We start from the raw sequence: 27,560 nt of genomic DNA on the forward strand, positions 1-27,560 counted from the left end.
CTTGTCATGTAATAGTGTTAGTTAGTGTTATATTAAACATTGTCATAAAAGTGCTAGGTTTGGCTTGCTACAAAACCAAGTTCAACCCACATTTGTTTCTTCTTAAAAGTCCTGTACTAAGTCAGAAAAATGGCAGTAATAATCTTATAGTTCGTTTCTGTGTGTGTTGCATTGTCGATTGTTTTTGTTCACTTCGGTGTTTCTATTGTTTCGGTGATTTCCTCTCATAGTTGATGTGTTTCCATCGGTTTTAGTTTATTACCCAGATTTGTTTTTGTGTCAATCGATTTATGACTTTCGAACAGCGGTATACTATACTGTTGCTTTTATTTACGATTTTGTGGGCTTATCTAACACACTCCAAAAAGGACCGAAATTCGTAATTCAACTTCTCATCATAGCATTAGCTCAATCATCACTAGGCAATGTTAGAACTGGCTGATCCGAAATTGGTCTCAATCATGTATTGGACGGTATAATGTAAGAATTCTCGCATGGTCAATACTAAGAATGTTGATTCAATCTATTGTATCGCTTCCCCGATTTACGCCAACTTACCGTGGTAAATACCTTAACAACCCTTTTGAAAATTGTGAATACAAAAATGATTGAAACGGCAGTTACTTCATTGCACCTGTTGTTTTTTCAATTGTTCACCTTAACACCCTAAGAACATAGCCGACCAAAAGGACTTATATTCTATATTACAGTATAAAGTAAAATCACAAAAATACTGAACTCCGAGGAAAATTCAAAACGGAAAGTCCCTTATTAAATAGCATAATCAATAGCTCAAACACATCAAACGAATGTTTAAAACAACTGTCATATTCCTGACTTGGTACAGACATTTTCTGATGTAATGGACTCCATTTTCGACACAATGACAAAACGTTCGTCATCAAAAATGTATTTCTAAATTTGAAGTAATTATAAGATTTAACCTAGATGTATTAACAATTATAAAACATTTTGCTTGCAAAATTTATGTTGTTAGACTTATTCAAGCAACACGTACATACGTTAAAGTGTTGAATACAATCACAAACTGGCTTTCATCCTATTTTGATCCTATGTAAAGTCATCAAATTTGCATAAAGAGTTAATAACAGTGTATTATCATTGATTTTCCTTTAACTAATGTACTTTAAATTGAAAATTGTATTTCATTTGCAAAAACAATTTGATTTTTTTGTTGTTGAAATTCTCGGGTCTAAGACATCTTCATGATCAGTTGCTTATCAACTTCATCACATTTACAATTTTTATTCATTTTGCATGCAAGATTTGCTTCATATTTACACATGGTAAATTAACATGTTTTTATTACACCGATAGCATGTCAAATATATCATAAGGAATCCAATATTAATTTTGAAATAAGGTCTCTTTGATAAACTCAATGTTAAAACATGTTATCAAATCTACCGCACTTATGATTTGTTACACAAGACAAGCGTTTTATTTTCATATCGACCACCAGTGGTGCTCTTATCAAAGCAGTGCCATAGCTAAATCTAGTAACGATTCTAAAACAAAAATCCAAAATGAAAAATTTCCAAAATGTTATATGAAATATTAATTTAGAACGAATTTGAATATCTCTTTGGGAACTTTCGCTTCTCGTTTGATAAATGGAAACTACATGCAGAGTTACGTTTCAAAAGGCACTTCATATATTAGAAATTTAATCGTTCAAATAAGCATAGTCAAGTTATATTTTATGGATCATCCAACTAACCCTATTCTAAATATATTTCAAAAGATGAAGTAACCAAAGAATTATATCACTCAGTTACTATTTTCTAGGTTAATTAAAAACAACATCTCTTCAAAGATGCAGTTGTGAGGCTTATAATTTGTTATGCAAGCTTCATGTCTCGTGTCTTTAATACTCATCAGTGGCGATCAAATCAAATCATTTGAAAGGCAAAATCAAATACGACGATAAAAAATATCGAGAATCGAGATTCCAAAAAGTTCATGAAAGTCAAACTCATCAATTATACCCAGAGTTTTAAATAATTCATTATATTTCATAAACGGTGAATTTACAGAAATAAACATATAAATGATATGTAATGTCAACACAAATCTGCTGACCACTGAGCTGTTGATACACTCATAGACGAATCGTTAGATTGAATGTTGTTGTTTGCACTATAGGCAGGGAGTAATGCTTTGTAATAAATTAGCCCTGTAATGTACGCTATGAGTAATGCCCAAATTTTGAATTTACATATTATTCTAATGTAATGCATTACATTTACAAAAATGAGTGTTATGTATGCAACCATGACATTACATAGCATTTCTTCTCATAGTGCTATACATTGCTACAAATTTCAGGGAAAATAAGTTCTAACTATTTTGTTCTTTTATTTATGAAAATAAGAAAAATTAAACACAAATCAATGTCTTGTTAAATGATTATCAAAACGTGTAAATTTGAATTGTTATAAAACTAATGATTTTCGTCATTTAACCTAAATACTAAAACATTTATTTTAATACTTAAAATAGATCGTTTCTATAAACATACAAAAATAATGTTGTTTTTAAAGTTGCAGTCATTTTCATATACCATTATCTTAGTTATTGAAAACTCTATACATAAAGATGAAAGTAATTAGTGGAATGATGGATAATGGACAATTGATATTTGTCAAGAACCAATTATTAGTTCGTAAAGCAATTAATTCTTTTTTTTGACAAGTGAATTTATGATTTCAATGTAATCAAATAACATTGAGATTAAGTTAACAAAATTATAAAAAAAATTAATGGTAGGTTAAATTTCTATTATTTCATTTTTAAGAAAACACACAGATGTATACCTCAAATTATAAAAAAAATTATATAATTAGACATGAGTGACTAGGCAAACAGTGAAATTAATCCTAAAATAATAACAATGGAGTGAGAAGTCGACGAAGGAACACAATTTGTATTGCGAAATACTAAGACTTATTAAAGTAAAAAAAAATGCCTACAACTACTCACCGACAAAAAAGTATGTATTTTTTCAGATATAGGCCCATGTAAGCAAGAATCCTTCGAGCTTAGAAATACGATATTTGAACATGTGAAAAAAATACGGAAAATTGAAATTGAATTCGTCAGTATTTTTGAAAGAGTAATTTAAAGATTATAAGGGAAAGGGTTTCTTCGTATCTTCATGAATGAATCCCTGTCAACTTTACATTTACTGGTATGCCCCTTCTTTTTCAATTTCAACTACCTTCATTTTTGTATTTACACCAAGAAGATATCGACCAAACAGCTGGGTATGGGGTTAAAAGACTTTATCGTCTCTCCTATACATTTCTAGGAATATGATTGGTTAAAAGCGACCTCGTGTAGACCGTGTATATTCAATATTAGGTGAGTAGGGAGGCGGGCTTAATTCAATACACGGTTAGTAGTGGATTTACTACTTTGGCACTGTTTGATTATTAAAAAGTATTGAAAGTTATGTTTAGTATTGTTATATCAATGTTGCTGATAATAAATAGTTATTGTTTGCATTATTTTTTTTTAGTGCAGAGCAATTGAAGAAGGTTTTAAAAATTGAACACTTGAACACTTTAATATAGAAATAAGGAGATGTGTTATAATAATAAATGAGACAACTCTAGTCTTAAGTGACCTAATATGATATATACGGGGTCAGTAAATTCCAAATGGAATGAGTGCGAAGTTCGAACCCCATATGCAATTTACTGACCCCGTATATAGTTAGTGACCTAATATGATATATACGGGGTCAGTAAATTCCAAATGGAGTGAGAGCGAAGCCTCGAACCCCATATGGAATTTACTGACCCCGTATATATCATATTAGGTCATTAACACACTATGTAGCTAATAGTATCTTACTGACTTGTATACATTTTAGAATAGTTTTAAAGTTTTAAAACCAATGTCGATATCAATGGCTACACTACGTGGATTTCATGTACTCATCAATTTATATTCAGATATTATTAGATGAAATAAACACATGTCAATTGTTGGAATAAAATAAGAAAGATGTATTAAATGCAAACTGTCAAGGAATATACATATTTTTTTCAATTACAGCTTATATATGATTAATATTCTCTAACCCTTAAAATGTAAATTTCTCTATAGAACCAAATAGAATCATATCTCCAAGGATGACGGTTATAAAAATTAATTATTAGAGCATGGCTAACACCGGTTATCATTTATTTTATGTTTAGACGATTTGAGGCAAGTCTGAATATATAAAGGTAGTTTGTTTAGTCTTTTGATATTTGCAATTTAATTATGATACGTCAGTACTTGTAAGTTACAAACAATCAAATCTAATGCGCCTAATTATTTCTCCAGATGATAATGTAGTATAAACCTCTATTCAAACTGGTTGTATACTTATTGTATACTTAGTATAGCTGGATAAGACCTAGTGGCTGTCTTTTTGCATCCGTTTAGGGTATCTTTATGCAAACGAGGGAGACGTAAGAAACCATTACATCCAATACCCGTCACATAAAAAAGGAGAAAAAACAACCAAAAACTATTAAAAACTTAATAAAAAACAAAACAAATAATTTAAGATCTGATTTGTATTTCTTTATTTTTGTTTAAAATAAACATAAACTGCTGTGCTAATAACAAGGTCTACGGATTTCCTCCATGATATAATTCTTCCACAATGTACAAAGATACATGTATTAATGACAACTACATGTTGAAGCCAATGACAAAACCATGTTGAAGCCTATGACAAAACCATGTTAAAGCCAATGACAAAACAATATTTAAGCCAATGACAAAACCATGTTCCAACAAACAGACAAAACGGAAATCTTCAAAACATTGCACAAAAAATTATTATTTGGTCTAAACGAAATCAATTTTAAATCAAATCAGGTGAATTCGGAGGAGTCAACAGTTTCTGCTGTACTGGGAATATATTTTCCGTTATGTTTCTCTTGCAAAAATCTGACAAAGGAGTATTATCTTTGGAGGTCATCTCGATAACGATTGAATGTCTGTTTGTTTTTTCTTTTTTAGTCGTCAGTTTATTTTCGATTTAGGATTTTGAATGTCCCTCTGGTATCTTTCGCCCCTCTTTCTTTTTTAATTAGATAGCAGCTAAATAAAAATTATCACGTAATATATTCTGAGTATATGCTTTTGGTAATTGTTCATTGATTAATATATAAATAGGAGGATGTATTATGATTAACACGTCAAATGTCTCTGTTTGCACTGATGATGCCAATGATATTTACATTAACTTCTGGTATTAACAGTTGTTTGTGATGTTTTTGATGAATTGAAATTGTTGATCAAGTCGTAAATAGTGCTATATCATTCAGAATTAAATGTAAAAAGAAGAATTTACACGAATACTTTTACCAACAACTTTTAATCAACTAACAATGCGGAACTGTCCAAAACACATATATAATATTGATGCATGTCAACATAGTCATGCACAACAATCATTAATCATTATTCAATTGATCAAGTGGAAAGGTAAATATAGCTTTTTTTACACAAATGTATTCATCTGTGGAACCTTGATTAAACGTTTGATCTGATAAAGAAACTCGGCCATCAGAATCAACAATTTTAACTGACGCTTGACAACTGTCATCACAGAGCGATGATATAATTGACACTTTATTAACATGGTTTTGGAGTGATAATAGTCGATATGAATTATTTGTTTCTATCAACCAAGCAATTGCATCATCGGCTAGTTCTACACAGTCTGTTGCAAGTCCATCTATATCACATGGTAAGTGTCCCTCCTCAATTGGTATGATACCCTTATTCTTCAGAATGAATTGAAGACAGTGTTCTCGTTTTAGTTCATGATCTAGATTTGGGTTCGAATAATTACATGAACGCAATAACGATGGACAGATAAATCTGAGATTGCTATGTTTTGAAAACAAATATCTCAAGTCTCTCTTTGGTAATTCTGGATAGATTGATTTATTGTCGCTGTCTAAATTATTATTGAGATCTGAAAGAACATGACTTAACTCTACATGTTGATTTGCATGTGGATAAAATATAACATCAAGTCCTTTGAAGAAAAAGTTACCCGGGTTTCTTGCACTGTCAGTTTCAACCACCACAATAAAATTCATAGAACACAGTTCTCTTTTCTCTAAACTGTGACGTTTACATTCACATTTCCATCCTGTCCATACTTTATCATTCAGATCAACAGAAATAAACACACATTTCGCAAAGTCTCGTAGAATATAATAAGACATAGGAATGACAAGGTGTTGTTCATTGTTTTTGAAAGCAATTTGTAATGGTGTACGTGACTTCCGGTTCCTCTTATACGGATTGCCACCATTATGAAGTAGATATCGTAACAAACATTCATGCTTATATTTGATAGATAGGTGAAGCATTGAATCTCCTTCATGTGTTACTTGTTCCATATCTTCTCTGTTTTTCATCATATTTTTTGTTGTTAATAATAACTCAAATTCTGTAATTGATTTGGCTTCTTCTGCCTTAAAAGGATGAGGATCTTCGACAAATTCGGCATCTTTAACATCGCCTATTAAATGAAAAAAAAAAACCGACAGATTTATATTTACAAAAACGCCAATTAACAAAATACTGTAAACTGATTCTGCATTTTGTTTGTATTTTTATGCCTACATAGTTGTCCTTATAAATTAAAATAAGTATATATTATAAAATGCATAAATAAAGTGAAATTTCATTTTTGTTCAGTGTGACCGTGTACTTACATATCCAAGGTCCAATGTGAAAATTTAAACGGTAATGATGTGATTTCGATTTTGAACTTGGCACTTTAACGGTACTTCAGACCAGTTGCACATAGATAAAAAATGTGTGATTTTTCCAAGTTGTACACCTTGTTTGTGTATTGTTTGTCAGTGTAAATGTTGTTAGGTTTGCATTTATATTATCATAGCTTAGAAAAAACTAAATATGTCGGTAAGAAGTACTTCCAGTTATGTATTTATTGTACTATCATATCTGAAAAAATATTTCGTTGGTTAATTAATAAAGGCAACAGTAGTATACAGCTGTTCAAAATTCATAAATCGATTGAGAGAAAACAAATCCGGATTACAAGCTAATACCGAGGGAAACACATCAACTATAAGAGGAAAGTAACGGAATAAAAATCACAGAAGTGCAACAAAATACAAACAACAATGCAACATTCATAAGACGAACTATTAGATAATATCGAATTAAAATTTCTTTCATATTCAATTGACCCTTTCATCTTTTAGAAAATAATAAATCCTTACGATTTAGTTCTTCTGTGACTTTTGAAGTTAACACTTTCAATGTTTCGTAGGCAAACTGTAATCTTCCGTCAATAATGCAATCAATGTGTATATGATCACATATCAGGTTTACTTTGGAAAACCAATCTTTAAAATAAATAAAGGCAACAGTAGTATACTGCTGTTAAATAGTCATAAAGCGGTTGTGCGAAAACAAATTCGGGTCAGAAACCAAAACCGAGAACAACACATCAACTATAAGAGGAAAAAAACATATTTGGTTAAAATAGGCCAAAGATGGTAAACATGGTTAATTTGATCAACTTTCGTTTATTTGAATCACGACAAATATCACGAAAATTTACGTCAGACCTACATACGTTTCAAAATGTATAAAAACCAGAAATTTAATATTAACAAAAACTGTTTTGATGAATGACTTATTTTACATGAAATTTATTTAAATATTTTTGTTTGTACTTGACTAAGGAATCTTCAAAACAAATGTTAGTTTATATCATCCAATACATGTAACTTCGTTTCTAAATATGTTAAAACAGATTGGTATGTGGAATTGAGTGTGTGAAATTGGTAATTTTGATACAAAAAAGTCAATAACTTTTAAAAGACTAAAAAATATGAAATGATTTGTTTTAGCCTTTATAAAAATTGCTACAAATGCTTATATTAAATGACAAGACTATACTTAGTTATTACATCTCTTACATTTATTCGGCGGATCTCTCTGATGCCACTGTGATATATGGTGTTGACTTTGTGTTGATGTCATGAACAAGGCTCGATCGCAGAAAGATACGAAATTATCTGAAATGAATAGAAATTTCAAGTGGAAAAAAAAAGAACACAACTTGGTCATTTGAAAAGGGAACTAATCATAACAACCTGAAAAAGTTTCATATTAAATAAAAATGAAAATGAAAAGACTGCATAGAGCATCAAAGTTAATCTAGTTGAAAAACTTGCAAAAATAAAGCCGTGAAAAAAATCCATACAGTTTAGATCGGTTCTAATATTTTTTAAGTTTGCCATTTACTGTTCCAAACATTCCTACTATTTTCTAAAAGCAGATGACAGTTATACCCAAGTACAGATAGTGACACTATTCATTTGATCTGAGCTACATTAAATTTACTTGCCTGCATTATCTTCCCTGTCCTGAAAAAAATCTCTATACTTTACACGTTTTAAGTATGATTGCTATTTTAAGAGTCACATAATGCAATTTTCTTAAAATGTTGTTTTCCATATTATTGAATATCATTATGATTATATAGCATGACTGTCGATTTTCTGATTACAGTCGTGCAGAATCCTGATATTCTATGATCAACATCCAGTTATCTGGTTTTTTATCTGGTCCTTCAGCAATTTGTGCGTTTAAAATTACTTATCAACAATACCAGTCTTATTATCTATACTACAGACGCGTTTCGTCTTCATTATTAAATTCATTGGAAGTACTACAATAATGAAAACTAAAAAACTAAATCGAATACCAAGTAAGAGAGTATTTAAAGTCGAAAAGTGCGAAAAATTCCTCCAAATACTACTAAGGAAATCTATACATAGGGTAGGACAAACATTCGTGCTTCACATAATTTAGCATACAATAAACAGTAAACGTACAGAAAGGAATTACCTCCAACCGCTAGTGTTTCTAGGTGTTAAAATATGCCAAAATGCTTGTAAAATGGGTGTAATTCTTCACTAAAATAATCTATATCTCGGCAGCCTGTAATTCAGAGGTTGTTGTTTGTTGCTATTACGTTTATTATGGTTTACATAAATCTGGATTTTTATTCGTTTGGAATTTTTTTTAATGGCCTTTTATAGTTAGCTATGCTGTATTGGTTTTGCTCATTGTTTAATGCAACACAGTGACCTATATTTTCGACATTATTTGGTCTCTTGTTGAGAGTTATCTAAGTTGTAATCATATCATAAATTCGTACTGTGATAAAATGACTCTTTAAATCTTACCTTGACTTGCATTGCTGTCTTGATATCCCGACTTGTTATATCAGAGTAGCTGATACACCCAGATGTTAATATTGTCTTGATAACACTTTGTCTATCTGATTTGATATCTAAAGCATATTCCATGCATGATAGTCCCTGTTTGCATCAATCAAAAAATGATTTAAAAATGAAATATATTTTTGGTACTAGTACTGTAATTGATATATATTATACGATTTGTTCTTTTCAGTTTTTGTAGTAAAAGGAGCAGGATAACAGAGATATCATGCAAAATTAATGCCTTTAAATATTCGGCTTTGACCGTTCCTGGTGTAGATAAACCCAGAAAGCGCTTCGGACGAATGGAATTTATACAGCGATTGGTCGATACCTCTGCTAGTGAATTATCAGTCCCCTATTTTTGACATTTTTACTCTTTGAGTATGTTTGTTTTGTTCACGCATTGTTGACAATGTCATGGAAGTTGATGCGACTTTCATACAAGTGAGAGGTTTAGCTAGCTATAAAACCAGGTTCAATCCACCATTTTCTACATTAGAAAATGCCTGTACCAAGTCAGGAATATGACAGTTGTTATCCATTCGTTTGATGTGTTTTGACTTTGGATTTGCCTTTTGATTTTGGACTTTCCTTTTTGAATTTTCCTCGGAGTTCAGTATTGTTGTGTTTTTACTTTTTGATATTATCAGCTCAGTAGTTATTTTTTCAGTACTGACAATTTTGATAAAAAAAATTCTCAAAATTGTTTGTTAACAAATTTTAAAATGATAGAAACTAAAGTTTCATATCCCTCAGGCATAGTTGAACTTAAATATATTAAGGCGCTTTTTGGGTTATACCATTTCAACTCTTAATGTTATTATATATTCTTGGTTTTGAAATATTCCGCATTGAGCGTTCCTGATGAAAATAAATACAGGAAAGCGCTTCGGACGCATCACGTTTATAATGAGTTATTTTAATGATTTTCAATAAATGACAAGTAAAAGAACAAACAGCAAATATAACACACAATTAAAGTTTGTGAAAGAAAAGCACTCTGACATACAGTAATAAAGATAACAAAAGGCGATGTACAAAATTTGCACCAGTATTATACCGCATCTAAGAATGCTTAGAGTTGCTCAAATTGCAGATATAAAATAATGTCGTCAGGCACTCAAATATCAGTTGTTGCTCTTCATATCTGATTAAAAAAAAAATTGAAAGCACTTTCGTCTTCTTCAGAATAGAGTTCAACTGATCAAACAGGTTTTCATTCATTGTCGAATATCCTCAAACAAGAATCAGTAAAAAATACAAGGACGTTATCTGAAGCATTGTAAACCCAAAGTTTTTTTAATCGAATACTTTCCGACAAGATTTTTTAATATTATTTTGATATTTACCTCATGATTACGAATATTTCCATCACAACCAACTTCAAATAAAAGATTCAATAATTCACAATTATTCCGTTCAACTGCTAAAAACAAAACCGTGTGTCCCTTGAAAATAAAAAAAATAACATTAATACGACACAAAATGTGTATACGGATTATTAAGTCAATAATAAAATTGTCAGTATACTAATATGTAAAGCCTAAAATGGCTGTTATCCAACTAATTCTAATATGACGTCCTTATTACACTTTGTAAACAAAGCCGTGTTCTAATGAGCACAAAATATGTTTGACACATGCGCACAAACTTACTGTTTATAATAACTTTATTTCAATCGTTATCCATTAAAATATATACATTTAAGCAGCTAACATAAACTTTTATTGTATATTTTCATAAAACAACATATATTGTCCCTGCACGTAGTTTTTAAACTTGAAATTTGAAAGGTAATGTACAGACTCCTCGGGGAGGAAACGGGAATAGCCAAAGATTTTTACGGTATTTTCGTACGCTTCAACCTATAAAAATACAGTATTTGTCCTATTAAATCGAAATAATTCCTTCATGTCATGCTCTATGCTCATTTTAACATGGGTAGGCATTATATTTGACCACATTTTACACCTCGCATAGAGCATGACATGAAGGAATTATTTCTTAAATAGATAAAAAAAAATGAAATTGATTATATGTATTAATCAAAGATACATACTAAATGTTTCTTCCACACGTTTTCTATGCATATGATGTTTCGCAATTTTGAAAGGTTCTCTGTGACACAAGTATCTTAAATAAATCAATTATAGTTATCTTTGAACATTAAGTATGTTTCGCTCAGGGGTAAATTTCATTGGAAACAATCTGACGACGGGTGCCGTATACGGTGCAGGAAATGCTTACCCTTCCGGAGCACCTGATTTCACTCCTGGTTTTTAGTGGAGTTCATGTTGTTTCTTATTTATTATTTATAACTGTTGATGTAAATATCTTTTGGTTTTGTGAGTCCTTGCTTACTCCTTGGTTTTGATTGTTATTGTCTATTAAATATTTCTATACAGAAATATTTGCAATTTTCTAAGCTGTTTTTATGTTTCGTATAGAAAATATCTCAGGCATAGCATTTCTCCATTGAATACAAATTTGATGCCGCATGACAGAAAAAAATGACACTTATTTTTCAACATTAATAAATAACCAAAACAAAATGATGAGGGAGAAAAACGCATTCCTAAAAGAAAAGCAAACAAAATAAAACAAATACTCGCGAGTCCTGCATGTTGACATTGGCTCCACCTTTTATCATTAGTTTCATTGTAGCACATCCTTTTCGTTTTGCTGCTTTGAAGAAGACAGGAATTCCCTATAAGACATGTTCATTAATAAATGATCGTTTTCAGTAATTTTACCTTTTGATTTTCTTATTTGATAAGGAATTTTCCGTTATGAATTTTCCTAGTAGTTCCGTATTTTTGTGACTTTTGTGATTTTACTGTTTTTTTTTATACCTTCGTATATTAATAACATTATGAAAATATTATGATACACTGTGATTAATAATAGTTTTGTATATGAAAATAATTATTTATTTGATGGCACTATTATTATATTACCTCATAGAATATATATTACACTTGCAAGCTCGTGCAATTACACATCTGCTCTGGACAACAAACAACAACATTGAAGCCATAATTATAACCAAAAAGTACTGTCATTCATAAGCGTCCTTCATCAAGATGGTATTTTTCCAAATTCATTTGTAAATATAAAACGTACCAACTTGAAGATGGCTCTTATTGATAAAAGAACTTCGGTCCTTTAAACATTTTTTAATTCGATCGACACTGGTGAGTCTTTTGTAGACAAAACGCGCGTCTGGTGCAAAAACAAAAGTTCAATCCTGGTATATGTGATAAGTTTGAACTGAAATTTCGGTTCCATTTGACTCTTATTGTTAATTCTGTTGTTTCTTGTTAACTTAGTTTTTGTTTTGTTTTTCAGACTTAAGTTGTGGTCTTCAAACTTTTCTATGTGTATCTGTGTAGGAGTTTTACTTCTTTGCACTTTAAGAAATGAATGATTATTAATATTCTAAAGGTTTGCATGTCTGTAAATGAAGAATATTTATATCAACGTTCACGTATTGTACTGGCAGGCATGCGATTTACCTCTCTTGTTTAACAGTAGATTTGATAATTTTTTTTCAAACTTGCAAACTACATTGTACCTTTTCATTAGTCATATTAACATCAGCGCCATATTTAAGTAAAAGCGTTATTGCATCAGTGTGTTCCATTAATACTGCCATTTCTAAAACAGGATTTCCCTGTAAAAAAGGAGAGGAAAATGGTTCGAAATATAAAAAGAAAATGAGCAGATACAAATATAACTCAAATGTATATATTTTAGTGATACTACTCATGCTAATTTCAGGAGTAGAAATGAACAGGAAATCAATAAGAAGTAGGCAAAGTTAATTAAAGAAATATTTGCAAGTTGTATTAAACTCAAATACCTAGTAAAAAAATACATCAAACGGTCCAAAAGTTCAATTTTGCTAAATTAATGTGCTACATGTACTCTTTTCCCAATTTCTTTCATTTCAGCACAGCATTTTTTTTCATAAAGTATATTTTCAAATATCGTACCTCCCAATAATGAGTAATTGTGTTTCTTTTTTCCTATTAAGTCAGATAAAGAAGGCTTTCAGGTTTTTATTATGAATTAAATATGTTTTTCTCATAAACAAATGTTGCAGAGAACAAACTAGGTTAATAAGGTTAAAGGTCAATGATCATAAAGTTTTAATCTTTAGAAACAAAACCGGACAAAACTGTATACTTTCCGTAATCATGAAACAATATAGTTTGTAAAATGTTTGTAATAACCATGAACTGTAAAACTAACAAACTATCTATAAATATGAATTCATTGCATAAAATCCCTGGTTATCCAGTGACTATAATTTACAGGGATACTTGGCCAACTGCTGTAGGTCGAGTAATTTGTAACAACAGCAAAGAAAAGTGCAATAAAGATATTATTTTATAAAAAAAAAAAAAAAGAGATCAAATTAACAAAATATACAAACTTATAATTGCAGGTGTGAATTACATACATCTACATTGGCTAGAGTTATAAAGGGAGGGTTGAGATCTCACATGTTTATTCCGCCGAATTTTTTCGCCTATCCCAAGTCAGAAGTCTCCAACCAGTGTTCATCTTGTATGCTTTTTTTTAATTTTAGTTTCTTTATAAAAAAATATGTTTTTGAGTTTAAGTATTACGTCTATTTTCATTGAATTTTTTTAGGTGATTGCCGAGGACAACCTCCGGGTGCTGAATTTTCTCGCTGCGTTGATTACCCATTGGTGGCCTTCGACTGTTATTTGCTCTTTGGTCGGGTTGTTGTCTGTTTGACATATTCCTTTTTTTCCATTCTCAATTATGTGTATAAATTAATACTAAAAAGTTCTAACCTGGAGGAACGTTCTTTATAAATATACACAGTTTTTCAAATATGATTAATTGTATGAAGATAGTTGTTTAAACTTATAAATGTTAACATTTTCATGCAAAAAGGGGAAGCAGACTAACATGTGTAGTATAGTGATATTCGTCACCGATATTCAATTAGCCACAAAAAGGACAGTCAAACTCTTAATATAACTAGATTTTACGTTTTTAGAGATTACCTCTTTGTCTGGAATATTTACGTCGGCACCGAGATCTAACAAAATTTCCAAACATTTCAGTTGTTTGAACATCATTGCTACATGAAGCAAATTATTTCCCTGAAAAAGTTTATTATTCTAAATTAAATAATCAATAGATCTGAACAGTTATCAACATTCTTTAAGGGTGTATGCATCATTACTATGAAATGTTTTTTCTTATCATTTGAAGATTTTTCAGAAATATAAGTTCTTTTAATTTCGAATATATATATATCAAACCTTATTGAGTGACTCCCAATAGAATGTCATACCACCAGACAACAACATCACGTCCGGTTTCACAGGGAAGTAGTAAACAACACACTCAAAAACATTATTCGATAAACATAACCGATATAAATAATAATATACACTAAATCGTAATGCTGCGTAGATGTACTACTAAGGATATGAGGTGCATGCAACACAACTTGAAAGTAAGATTTTTTACTTATTTGCAAATTCAGTTAACATTGCTTGAAAAAGAATTGGTATGTACTATACAACGCTATTACTTTTTTGTATTAAGTTATCTTGACATTTTTGATTGACATGAAATAAAGTTTTGATTTGATGATTTGAAGATCGCGTAATTAAATTTTTGAACTTTTTAAAGATTACAGATAATATTAAAATGTGATATTCACTACCCAAACATACTCAATGAATAATAAACTAAATATACGAAATAAGATTACTTCTTTGTCTTTGATATCAATGTCAGCTCCTGATTCCACGAGAATTTGCATTAGGTCCAGTTGATCTGATGTCATTGCTTCTTCTAAACACGACGTTCCCTTAAATAAAATATAATCATGATACCAATTCCTATATCCAGCTAAATGATGATTTATCAGTGACTGTTTTGTAGCACCTGAGATAAACCACGGTTTAAAGAAGATTATTTCTGCTATGTATTAATGTGTTTATGTGATGTTTGTCGACTTTTGTTGTTTATGTGATGTTTGTCGACTTTTGTTGTTTATGTGATGTTTGTCGACTTTTGTTGTTGTGAATTCGCTGCCCTTCTTCGAATTCGAATTTAATTCTCAGTATGGTACGTTAGATGCCTTCTTGTGAAATAGCCAAGTTGTATTTACAACAACAAAGATACATTAAAAACAAATCGAATCCATCTCTTAGTTACGTAAGACATTTAATAGATTGCTATTTCTCTATCTTCAAAGATTGATATTAAAATGTATAACTTAACTTGAGAAAATATAAAATTTTAAAAATTAGTATAAACCTAAAAAGAATTGATTTGTATATTTATTTCAAAATGAATTGTTGAATCTTTGAAATAATAAAAATTATGTAAACATATACAGGTTGCAGGTTTAACATAATGATTCTACTTTGCTTCAAACTTGGTTAGGTACATACTGTACAGTTAACCTGTATATAAAGGTCTTCATCGGGACAAGAGAAAACTGGTCTTAGCAGTGACCTAGAAATTGAGGCTCAAAATCCATAGGTTCATGTATTACTACAGAGGAACCAGAAGAAAATGACATGACAAAACTGGATTTTGCTTAATAAAGGCGAGATTTCTATACTAAAGTCAGATGCTGTGGTATATTGAATTCTAATTCATGTTTGACTGTAGTGAAAAATTTTAAAATGTCACCAGTACGTATAGTTCCAATTATAGTTCTCGTTTCTTACTAGGGTATTTCTAATATTAGGATCAGCGCTGTATTTAAGAAGAAGATTGACCATTTCCTTCTGCTTGGACAGTACAGCTGTGTATAAAAGTGGATCACCCTTAAAATAAATATAAGTATATATTAGAAAATGTTGTTTGACAAAACTTGAAAAAAAGTAATTTACAAATTGTTCACAAAAATAAATATATATCTAAATACAGTTTCTAGTACATAACCATTTGATTGCATAATTTGTTCTATGTATTACCAGTGAATATTATCCCAGAAATGTACTCTGCAAAAAGATGAACGTAGTCAATAGTAAGTGTATTGACTTGAAACATCAACGATATAAGGATGAGACTTAGAAACGGTGAAATGCAAGGCTCTGCCTGTATAACTTATTGAACAATTGGGTTTGCTTATTGTTGAAGGCTGTAATGTGCTTTATCTTTTTAAGGCGGACAGTTGTATTATTGGCAATCATAAATAACACATCCCTGTTTTTTCTGTTTTTTTAGATACACAATTTAAAAACAGGGATAAATGTAAAAGGAAAACATCCAAACTGGAACTCATTTCAAGTTTTATTTTTAAAACTAAACAATTATGATCAAAATCTACCTTGCTATTTCTACAATCCACATCTGCATCAGCTTCCTTTATCATTATTTCCACTATATCTGTTCTGTTAGACTGGACAGCAGTATATATGATCGGATCCCACTAAAATAATATTTTTACCAAAAAGGATATAAACATCTTAAAAGAAAGCTAAAGCAAAAAATACGTACGCGGTACCACACAGCTCCTTCGGTATTTTATCATTTGTATATATATTAACGCTTATTTAGTTTCACTGCTGTCGGAGTGAAAATATATTACATGGCATGTTGTGTGTGGTAGCTTTTAAGCGGGCGAGATATGTTAGTATTGTGTTATTGATCGTTTAAAAAATCTTTTTTGTTTTTGTTTAGTTTTGCCTTTTCAATAAAATAAAATAATATAATGTATCGTTGTGTCCATGTGTCTTGCTACAAAATGCATGTCAACTAAATGTTGCACCAAAATCTTGCCACTTATGAGCAAGACATAAACTTCTAAAATACATAAAAGGTGCATCAATCGCTATAAATTGCCATTCCATAAACGACTGGCTATAGCTACTGCTAAAGACTTTATATCAATAACATTGCGTTATTATGAAGATAAAACCAGAAAAGCGTGTTGGACTCATTAGGTGTAACACCACTAATTCAGGCCCGGCCAGAAAGCGAATACCAGAAAGTAGTACATATTTAACACAAAATAGTTCCTACGCATGAGTGTAACTTTAGAAATATGTAGTTATTTAGGTATGTTTGGTATCAAATGAAAGCTAAAGGACTGGTGATCACTGTAGAACACTTTTGGACTTTTAATTTTGAATATTAAAAAAAATGCACCAAATTTTCAAAAGAGGGTACATTTTGTCTGTTTGTCAAATCTTAAGTACCTATTTTGGTACATCCGAAGTTCCGGGAACCAGTTCTTTCTTATATGCCATTAAAGGTATGTTAATTTTTTCAGTACAAGACACCATAAAGTGCTGCTTTGAAACGCAATGATTGCCACTTTATTTGAACTTAAAACAAAAGAGGTGTGCCTGCTTGTAACGGAGGAATTTAACATAGAAAGCAATGGGACCATTAATTAGTGGTGTACTTCCATTAACCTTATAAGTGTTTTTATTTTTGGTTTTCAAGAAAGTTTAGCAGGTGAATTGTTATATACAGTACAAACTTGTTTCGAACCTGTTTGTTTCTGTGGTTGACCTCTGCTCCGTGTTCAATAAGCAATCTCACAACATCATACTGTTCATAAAATAGTGCTGTATACAATATAGGGTCTCCCTGCCAATAAATATAAACCATTTAGTTTATCTGGTTGTGAAGAGTCATTGGTTCAATATCTGGTAATCTTCATATTAAGTGTGTTTTCATTTTTTCTGTCTATTGTAGTTAATTTGTCATTCAGTAAATTTGTAATAGTGACTATAGCAACTAGTTTTCAAAGTCTTATATGCTATAAAAATACTTTCAAGGTTGTGTTTAGTATTCTATTTGTATCTTTTGGTCGATCTTAATTTGTTTTGGTAATTTTACTGTCAATTTGTTTTCCACTTTTTTTTACAATTTTCATACAATATTGGTTCTCCCTGTGAATAAATAATAAAAGTTAATGTTATTTCACTGATTTTGGATGTACTGAGAAGTAAACTGCTGGGAACCCGTTTTCACAATGTCTGTTTTTTCACAAGCATATTTTTCTTCACCCAAACCCATCGTCTTGAACATGCATAAGGTATTTGCCACTGGACGTTAACCTACAATCAGTCTTCCAAACACTGGAAGTTACAGAATAGACAAAAAATTGTTAAGAGGAACTTTTTTCTTAATCACTATATCTGTGTCGAAATATTAAAATTTAACCTTTTTACAAGTTATGATCTTATACATGATGCATTTGTAGATAACGACATTCTCCTTTAATTTAACAGCAACATCCGAAATGCACAAATTTTCTTGTTTTATACAACTTGAAATTGATACCGGTACCTTGTTGTCTCTGAAATTTAGATCCTCCTCTCCGGACTTGATCAAATCATTTATTACTCGAATGGAATACGATGATCCTTCTTTTATGGCTTTACAAAGAGCGCTATCCTCCTTCAAACATAATAAAATCATTTGTTAAAACTATCTTATAGTTAAGTCATTCGAAAGGCATTATCACTTCTGTTTAAATGCAGATGTTAATTTGAATTTCTACGAGTGATGAAACTTATATATTTAAAAAAAAATATATATATATATATCGTGCAGTCTAAAAAGTTTTTTTTTAATGACAATGAATTAAGAAAAATAATTATGTGAAAGGAAAGTCTGTTGCCTGATAAATGGTTATATTATCTGCCTTGAAAACAACTCTACCTATAAATTATATAATTATCAATTCCCCTTTTATTTGTTTCACTGAGAAGTAAAAGTTTGAAAGTTGATAGACAATATGTTAGATAAAAAAAACGTTTGAAACGAACTTATATAGATATAGGAAGATGTGGTATAAGTGCCAATGAGATAACTCTCCATCCAAGTCACAATGTCTAAAAGTAAACCATTATAGGTCAAGGTACGGTGTTCAACACGGAGCCTTGGCTCACACCGAACAGCAAGCTATAAAGGGCCCCAAACATTTACTAATGTAAAATCATTCAAACTGGAAAACCAACGGTCTAATCTATATGTGATATAGATTCAATGGATAAGCGTTGATTCTTGAAAAAGAAACCATGAGCCCGGAGGGCGAATGGTTTGTTTTTCATGAATCAACGCTTATCCATTGTATCTATAACTTAAACTATTGTGTTAATGTCTTGTCAAAATTAACGCCTATTCTTAATTAGAAGGTATTGTAAGTGAGTTCAAATAACCATGTTATCGTGTCAAACGATCCATTACAATTAAATATCACAAATAAATGTTTAAAAATACAAACACATTATTACAAAACACGTCTGCCCTTTAAGATCTTCATATTATCAGACATCTGAATATTATCTGTTTATACAAAATAAGTTCTATTCGGACTCATTGCTATTAAAATTGAAAATGGAAAAAGATACATATAGTGCATATAATAAGTGTGTTTCCGAAATTTTTTAACGCGAAGCCTAATTCTAGGCACATAACGATTTTCTAGCATAGGAATTTGCGAATTAACATTTGTAAAATTATGTAGTAAAACAGATGAAATCATATTATATTAATTTATAAAACAATAGTGGACAAAAATAATGTATTCATTTTTATTTCAAACATGTGGAATATAAAAAAAGAAGATGTGGTATGATTGTCAATGAGACAACTCTTATTATGAGACCAAAATAACACAGAAATTAACAACTATAGGTCACCGTACGGCCTTTAACAATGAACAAAGCCCATACCGCATAGTCAGCTATAAAAGGCCCCGAAATGACAATGTAAAACAATTCAAACGAGAAAACTAATGGCTTATTTATGTAAAAATTGAACAAAAAACCCACTGAATTACAGCTATGCTCCTGACTTGGGACAGGTACATACATACAGAATGTGGCGGGGTTAAAAATGTTAGCGGGATCCCAACCCCCCTAACCTGGGACAGTGGTATAACAGTACAACATAAGAACGAACTATAAAAATCAGTTGAAACAGGCTTAACTCATCAGATGGACAGAAAAACAAGTGGACGTGGAATAGCCAACATTTATCCGATTATAAACGACTAAACTCGCTTTTATTACACAAAATATCCACAATAACATACAAAACAAGAACAAAAACTGGAGAACCAGAGATTATTGACAACAAAGAGAATTCAGGGATTCGAACCTAAAAAGACAAGACCTAAACTTTACCTCATTAATCTTAACCATGAAACCTCGTGGCTACCAACTTATATTGTACGTTTGCCTATTATTAATATATAAAGGTACAAGCCCTATGTGTATGTTGAACCGATGTATATCATTTATTCATTTATATATATAAAATAAACATATAAATCGTAACCAATTGGTAGCCCAGAAGTTTCATCGATATGTTGAAGTCAGTAACATTTAACAGAATTCATGGACGGGTTCGATTCCCAGTGAAGGCATACAGAAATTACAAAAATTAAAGGTAAGTTTTTAAAATAATTCCATTTGTGAACAGAAATCAGTAAATAAGTCAATTCAACCTTAATGAAATTAGACACACAAAGGAAACAATAGAATATAATCTGGTGAGTCCATTTCAGCGACGGATTTAGGAAGCGTAGATTCTAGAAAAAGAATCCACGGTAAATGAATAGGCTGACGTCACCACAATGGTTTAAATAAAAATAAATGAGAAACGAGAAACACTCATGAACCACATAAACAAACAACAACTACTGAACATAAGATTTCTGACTTGGGACAGGTGCAAACAATTTCAGCGAGATTAAACGTTTTCATGGTACAAAACCTTCTAACTTATTTGAAACAATAGTGTAACATCACAACATAGAAAGACACACTATAAAATTTTAAAAGGCCTTCTTACCCGATTAGCTGTGTCTAGAATATATTGCTTTATGCATTCTAAACGTTGAAGCCGTTCAATCTTTCCGTCGAATTGGACTGTCTGAAATTTATTTCGATATCAGTATTGCAGACAAACATGTTATAATAAGTAAAATGTAATAAAACAAACATCACAATTATGCAAGACATTACTCATGTTACTATACCGAAAAGTTTAAAATGTCAATTTAATAACATATTTCTCTAAATCACGGCACGTGACACACCAGTTGTTATACACGTGCATTGTATTCGTAATGAATGATTAAACCCATCAACGAATGAGACATGTCACTGAGATTGTTCTTGCCATGCACAACATGACAGGTGCCACTAGAAGAGCAGGATCAGTTTCCTCTTCCGGAGCACATGCAATCACCCTTAATTTTATTGCGGAGTTCGTGTTGCTTAGTCTTTCATTATTTTATGTAGTGTTTTGTGGACTTGTAAGTCTTATGTCGTCTTTCCATGTTTACAATAACGTTGTATATTTCACTTCGACTTACGAGTGTTGAACTCCACCTTGGTACCTACCGCCTGTTTTCAACAGTATAATGTTGTCCTTCGTTGATCAGTCGAAAGCCAACCTCAATATATGTCTTAAAACAAAATTGTTCTGTGTAAAAAAAATGCGGCGGAATAACACGTTGAAACAGTTTAAAACACGATATTGATTCCCTTAAAAAGTGTACGTCTTCCAAAACAACGCGCTACTTAGTAAAACAGAATACCTTTCTCGGTTTTTCATCTTGGTTGTCAATGTTTGAACTTTCTATTGTAGATGGGTCATTACTCGTCCTCAAATTTGGTGTTGACTCATCGAAAAGCTATAAAAGTTACGATATTAAATGTTGTATATTTAGGAAACAACAAATGAAATAGACTTCAAGAGCTATATTTTTAATTAATTCTTTTTAGTTATTACTCGAAACCCATACTCTATTAACAATATCATTTTAACACAGATATATGTTCTTCATACAGCACAGATATCTCTGACGGGACAGTTTGACAAAGATCGTAACGCTAAATTTCTAATTGCAAAACTGAAACAAACGAATTTTCTAAATTTATTACGTATCATACGCAAGAAAGTTGAACCTCGGTATCAAGAGTTGACAATTACGAAGGTCTGAATGGGGTTGGTGGAATACGAAATAATGGCCAAAATGATCGCTTTTGTTAAAGGTAAAGGCTCATGGTATTAGAGAAAAAGAAAAAAAAACTTTTCAAGAGCGAATGTCGTTCTTGTCATTATTTATAAGCAAGCGATATCATTTGTCCATTTTTTAGCTGCCATCGTGTTATGTTGTACGGATTATTTGAAATTGTTATTTTGACTATCATTTAACCCTAATGATAACATTATTTTTTGTTATTTTTTTCTAACAATACACAACAGGATTAATAGATTCACACACACAAAAAAAAAACAGACAGTACAACACTGACCTGACCAAATAAACCATCAACACTGACCCCTCCGAAACATTTATATACATGTACACTACATTTAAATATCTTACATCTATTGTTGTAGATCCAAAACTTGTATTGTCGTAAAGGGTGCTCACAAACTCGCTGGCCACAGTTGTATCAGGAGTAGTCCAACCTCCACTAGATTTGGTCCAAGGCTGTTTGCTCGTCCCATTCTGTGACAAGATTTCCTTTTTCCCACAAACATTCTGAATATAAAATGAAACCCAATATGAATTTATGACTAGTAGGAAAGGACCAGTTTGTTTTGTGTTTCCCGGACACTATTTGGGTAGATAGTTTTTTAGTAGATTGATAATTCTTTAACATTTTTGATATCAAAAGAAGCACTACATTTATACACATGTAGCAGAATCTCTCCTGAGGCTAATATTTTAAGACTTGGCTAGTTCTTTGAAATGTTTGTTTGACTAAAACCCTTAAAAAGAGGCTGGATATACTTACTTGAACTGCGATTTGGCAACACCTATACACGTGTCGGCAATAACATTTCTCAAAATATATTCCGTAGGGCATTAATTGAGCTCTTTTAGAAGCGAAATGTTCATGTATTGTTAAAAATGAAAGATTATGGACACTAAGTCAGTAAAAATCTGCATAATAGTTCATACCGTTAGCTTGATATTATTCTTAATAACTATTTTTTAAAACAGCAATAGGTGTCCTTTCTAAAATTTTTGATCTTTCATCTACGCCTGAAAACAGGCCTACACATAAATTAAAGACAAAATTAAGAGAAGATTTCTCGTTAATGATTGTTAATTGAGAGTATTTACAACACAAACAATAAGATAAAAATTGTATAAAGAAAAATACTTAAACATATCATTTTCCGCTAAGACCGGTATACTGTTATTCTGTAGAAGCAATTGAAGTGGCGGTCACTAAAACAATTAATAGTAATAGTGTTGTTTGTTTTATTTTTACACTAAGTGCATTTAATTACACATGTATTTAAGATTACACATATTTCCTTAAAACCTCCACGATAGTTTTGTATATAGTAGCGTGAACGTCTTGATTGCGGGAGGTCGTGGTTTCGAACACCCGGTCCGTCCTGGTCAAACCAAAGACTTTAAATTTGTTTTAACTGTTTTCCTGCTAAGTACGAAGAGCATAGACTAGTAGACTCGGAGTCAGAATAGTGTGTCAAGGTAGTGTAATACGTCTGCCAACTGTTACCTTGTAAACTAGCACGTCGGTTACATACACATGTTCTCGTCCTCAAAACGCATTTGTTTTGTCGTTGGACATTAAACAGCAACCTATCGTTAACATCATTTTCTTTGAAATACAATTGCACAAATAGTTGTTCTCTCTATTCTCATTGAAAAACTTCGTGGTTGACCTACGCAGAAGTCGTAACGCTATGTTTGACAGCGCTATCTTTATAAAAGTACCAACGAGAGAAAAACACGGAGCTAAGTTTCTGTAACTTCAACCGCAAACAGATACGATATAAGATAATATTGATAATTTCTATTCTAAAATATCGATATTTTTTAATTCTTGGATCTTGAACTTTTTCTTGAAGTTTTCTCACATATCATTTGAAACATTTATATAGAAATATACTTACCAAAATATTACCCATATGATCTGCAAAATGCAATACACAAAGCGTTACAATTATACAGTTAACATGGTTCACAAAAGATCGATATTTTATCTTCTCCCAAATAAAATCTTAACTATTTTTCATCGCCATATAAAGTCCTTCAAAAAATAAACTTGTATCAAAAAATTATAATGAAAATGTATTATGAGACAAGTACATGTGTTGTGTGTTAAATGTTCAGTAGAAGATACATACATTTAAAGAGAAGAGAAAACGTTTTGAATAAATCAAGCTATCATGTATTAGCTTAAAAGTAAGTGAAACGCAGAACAGTATGACGATTTTGACTGCAACCTATGAAATAAGAACATGTAAGTCAGCATAATAAACTTTGCTTCAGAAGTTGCCGTCAACCTAATATACCTCGCAAAGCTGTCAAAGGATTCTTGAGCGTGCTAATGGCAAGACACTCTCAACAATTTATGGTCAAGATTACAAGATGTGATTTAATTGGTTTTAGTCTAAAAAGACTGATGAAGATTTGTTGAATGAAAAAAACAAACCAGGGGAACATCGAAATGGAAGAGACGCATAGAGAATCGAAAAGGGAAATCCAGAAGGTACCAAATTCATTTCGTCTCCCATGTCTCGTCATCCTATGTCCGAGGAGAGTAAAATTACAACAATCTTTAAAATAATATATATCTTAAACACACTTACCTCATGTATGTCGCATAGGTATTAAACGTAGTGGTGATATATTTTGACATATGATACCTATTTTAATTCTTTAATTTTTTTTGACTCATATCTGAACGGAACGTGCGACTTAAAGAATGATATTATCTTCATTTATGTCAAATCCTTTAGAATACCTAGTACTGTATTGATTATTACTGATTTAGATTTAGATATTTACTAACAGTTCTAACATCAATGAAGTATTCACTTACAAAACATAAACATTATCATTAAATATCAGTTGCAATATATCGACATTGACCAGTTCAATAACTTTTCTATTATTTCCATGTTTTGCATGAAGAACTACCAAATCATCTGTTTATTTAATTTATCAATTCATTGTTAACCAGTGATTGGTGATTGGTGTTAAGAACTTAAGCATTTAATGATAGAATCTGTTGATCGTACTGAAATATAATGGGTAACTGTTACTGCTAAGTCTAACAATGAAACAAATTAATATGAACACGTGTTGCTTTTTTCTTAATCTTATTTATGAATAATTACATTATATGTATGTTTCATTATAATATTTTATTTTGATTGGCTAACTGCACATCCCGTGTTATTCCGTAAGCAGTTGCATTGCTCAATACAACTTTTCATTCATGATAGCACGTGCTCCAACAATAAAGTGCACAGGTGAATTAAATAATAAAATATATACAATTCGTGTTTTCATGATCATAGCTAAAAAATGTAATTATAAGTATTGAATGCTTCTTTTTGTAACTTTATAGGGTTGTAAAAGCGTTGACCGAGCGTACATTTTTAGAATGAAGCGCTTCCGCGCTTCATACAAAATGTACTTCGGTCAACGCTTTTACACCCCAATAAATTTACAAAAAGAAGCATTCAATTCTTAAATGAGCATATAAAGTGTGCTTGTATAATTCATAATAGAATATTGTTTTGAGTTTGTATAGAAACAGAAACACTCAATAACTTACACGTCCAACACGAAACTGCCATGGCGGTAATTTACACACCCACCACGAAACTTACATGGCGTCAACACTGATTCGCGAAATCAAGAACTACCTGTTGTAGGGAGAATTTTCTAATCGATTAGATTATTAGAAGACCATTGTAGTTATATTCTAAAAAGACACTATTTTTCTTTAATCTTCAAAAATACTAAATTATAGAAAGGTTGGAATAAAAATAGGCTTCGTGTAACAGGAGTAGGTCCAGTGAGACCTCTTTTTGGCCCCAAAATATAGCAGTTTTGTGCAATTGTTTAAATGTAAACTTTTATTATTTATTGGTCAGTAGAATGCTTCTGCTACATTAACATGTAATCGTGTACTTTAAAATATACGCTAAGCATACAATTAGATTGTATCAGTATCAGTAAGACATTATGTCAGTAAGTTATTGCTGGACCATTGTACTTACTTCAGCGTTCGTTCAATATTTCAGAATATTAAAACTGGCAAACGTAAAATAACCTGTTCCCGAAACAGATTATCAAAAAGTCCGTTTCTTATTTGTTGGCTTTTATTTTTGTAGCAGTTCAGTGTTTCTGTTGTTCCGTTGTTTTCCTCTTATAGTTGATGTGTTTCCTTCGGTTAAAGTTTGTGACCCGGATTTGGTTTCGCTTAATCGATTGGTGACAATTGAAACACGATACACTGTTGCTGCCTTTATTTGTTGTCTCTTTCCATAGTGTTGTCTGTTTTGTTTTATTTTTTCGAGATAGACCAATCTTTATTCTGTTAAAATATAAGGCTTGACGAATATTGGGCAAAACTGTTTCTCTTAAGGGAACGACCATTAAGCTTAAAAAAAAGGGGGGGGGGGGTATTTTCCCCCCTAAAAAATATTCTAATCCCCATTTAAGGTCAAGGAACAGTATTTTGCATCATTATAACGGAAATTTATGTATCAACAACATATAGTTTTTTAAGAAAAATCTATGGACTATAATTAGAGATTTGGCGATTTTAAGACAAATTTTAGAAGGTTTTTCGCCGATTTTATGTGCTTTCTATACAAATTTTCACCCATTTTGTAAGAATTCAATCAGTAATATTTCAAATGATAATTGAGATAAATGCATCATTTTTTCGATTTTCAGTTGAAATTCATCGAGCCAGAGTTGTATGCCAAATTTTACTTAAATTTGTGACATAGCCTTTTACTGTAACTTGACCCTAATTTTAATTACAAATGTTATGGTAAAAAATTGTTATGAATCTTGATTGTTCCCATACCTTATAGTGTTTAATTTTTGAAAAAATAATTTAAATGATAGCGTCGAGACTGTAAAAAGTAAAATAAATGATGTTTGAAATCAGACCCCCCCCCCCCCTGAAATTAAATGATTGATCACTTAATGGGAAACGCGTAGTGCAATGTTCCAAATGATCTATAGTTAATCAAACTGGTCAGAACTTCTGTAAATGTCTTTAGTATAAAAAAAACAGATGATCACTTCATATTGTATTCAAAGTTATCACACAAAAATCAGTTACAATTGTTTACTTCAATATAAATGTAATAATCTAAATAAGTCTTTTGTTTTAGTTAAATAATAACGTATTCAAATACAATATCTGATAAGAGGTCCGACTTCATTCAGAACATATAACACAACCTACAGTT

The 27,560-nt window shown here is 31.1% G+C and overlaps 1 protein-coding gene across 2 annotated transcripts; it reads right to left on the reverse strand.

Annotated features, from left to right (window-relative positions):
- Window positions 1–5,382: 5,382 nt before the first annotated feature.
- LOC139511539 (putative ankyrin repeat protein RF_0381) lies at window positions 5,383–24,263 on the reverse strand. Of its 2 annotated transcripts, XM_071298371.1 has the most exons (17): window positions 24,231–24,263; window positions 22,681–22,839; window positions 21,886–21,981; window positions 21,135–21,215; window positions 18,621–18,731; window positions 17,817–17,915; window positions 16,648–16,749; window positions 16,043–16,141; window positions 15,073–15,171; window positions 14,354–14,452; window positions 12,886–12,984; window positions 11,920–12,018; window positions 10,661–10,759; window positions 9,273–9,407; window positions 7,998–8,096; window positions 7,293–7,418; window positions 5,383–6,562 (listed from the first exon to the last, which is right to left on the reverse strand). In XM_071298371.1, the coding sequence occupies exons 1-15, from the start codon at window positions 24,243–24,245 to the stop codon at window positions 8,058–8,060; spliced, it is 1,431 nt and encodes a 476-aa protein (XP_071154472.1). In that variant the 5' UTR covers window positions 24,246–24,263; the 3' UTR covers window positions 5,383–6,562; window positions 7,293–7,418; window positions 7,998–8,057. The 2 variants fall into 2 exon arrangements, with proteins under 2 accessions (XP_071154472.1, XP_071154471.1); XM_071298370.1 differs by lacking the exons at window positions 5,383–6,562; window positions 7,293–7,418; window positions 7,998–8,096 and having other exon boundaries at window positions 9,192–9,407.
- Window positions 24,264–27,560: the final 3,297 nt, after the last annotated feature.

This window comes from Mytilus edulis, chromosome 2, assembly GCF_963676685.1.
Source record: "Mytilus edulis chromosome 2, xbMytEdul2.2, whole genome shotgun sequence".
Classification (NCBI taxonomy): Eukaryota; Metazoa; Mollusca; class Bivalvia; order Mytilida; family Mytilidae; genus Mytilus; species Mytilus edulis.

Coding starts and splice junctions, on each gene's coding strand:
- LOC139511539 (XM_071298370.1), bottom strand. Junction 21,982..22,680: donor TTGGATCTACAACAATAGAT/GTAAGATATTTA, acceptor TAACTTTTATAG/CTTTTCGATGAGTCAACACC. Junction 14,453..15,072: donor TTGATATCAAAGACAAAGAA/GTAATCTTATTT, acceptor AAACTTTTTCAG/GGAAATAATTTGCTTCATGT.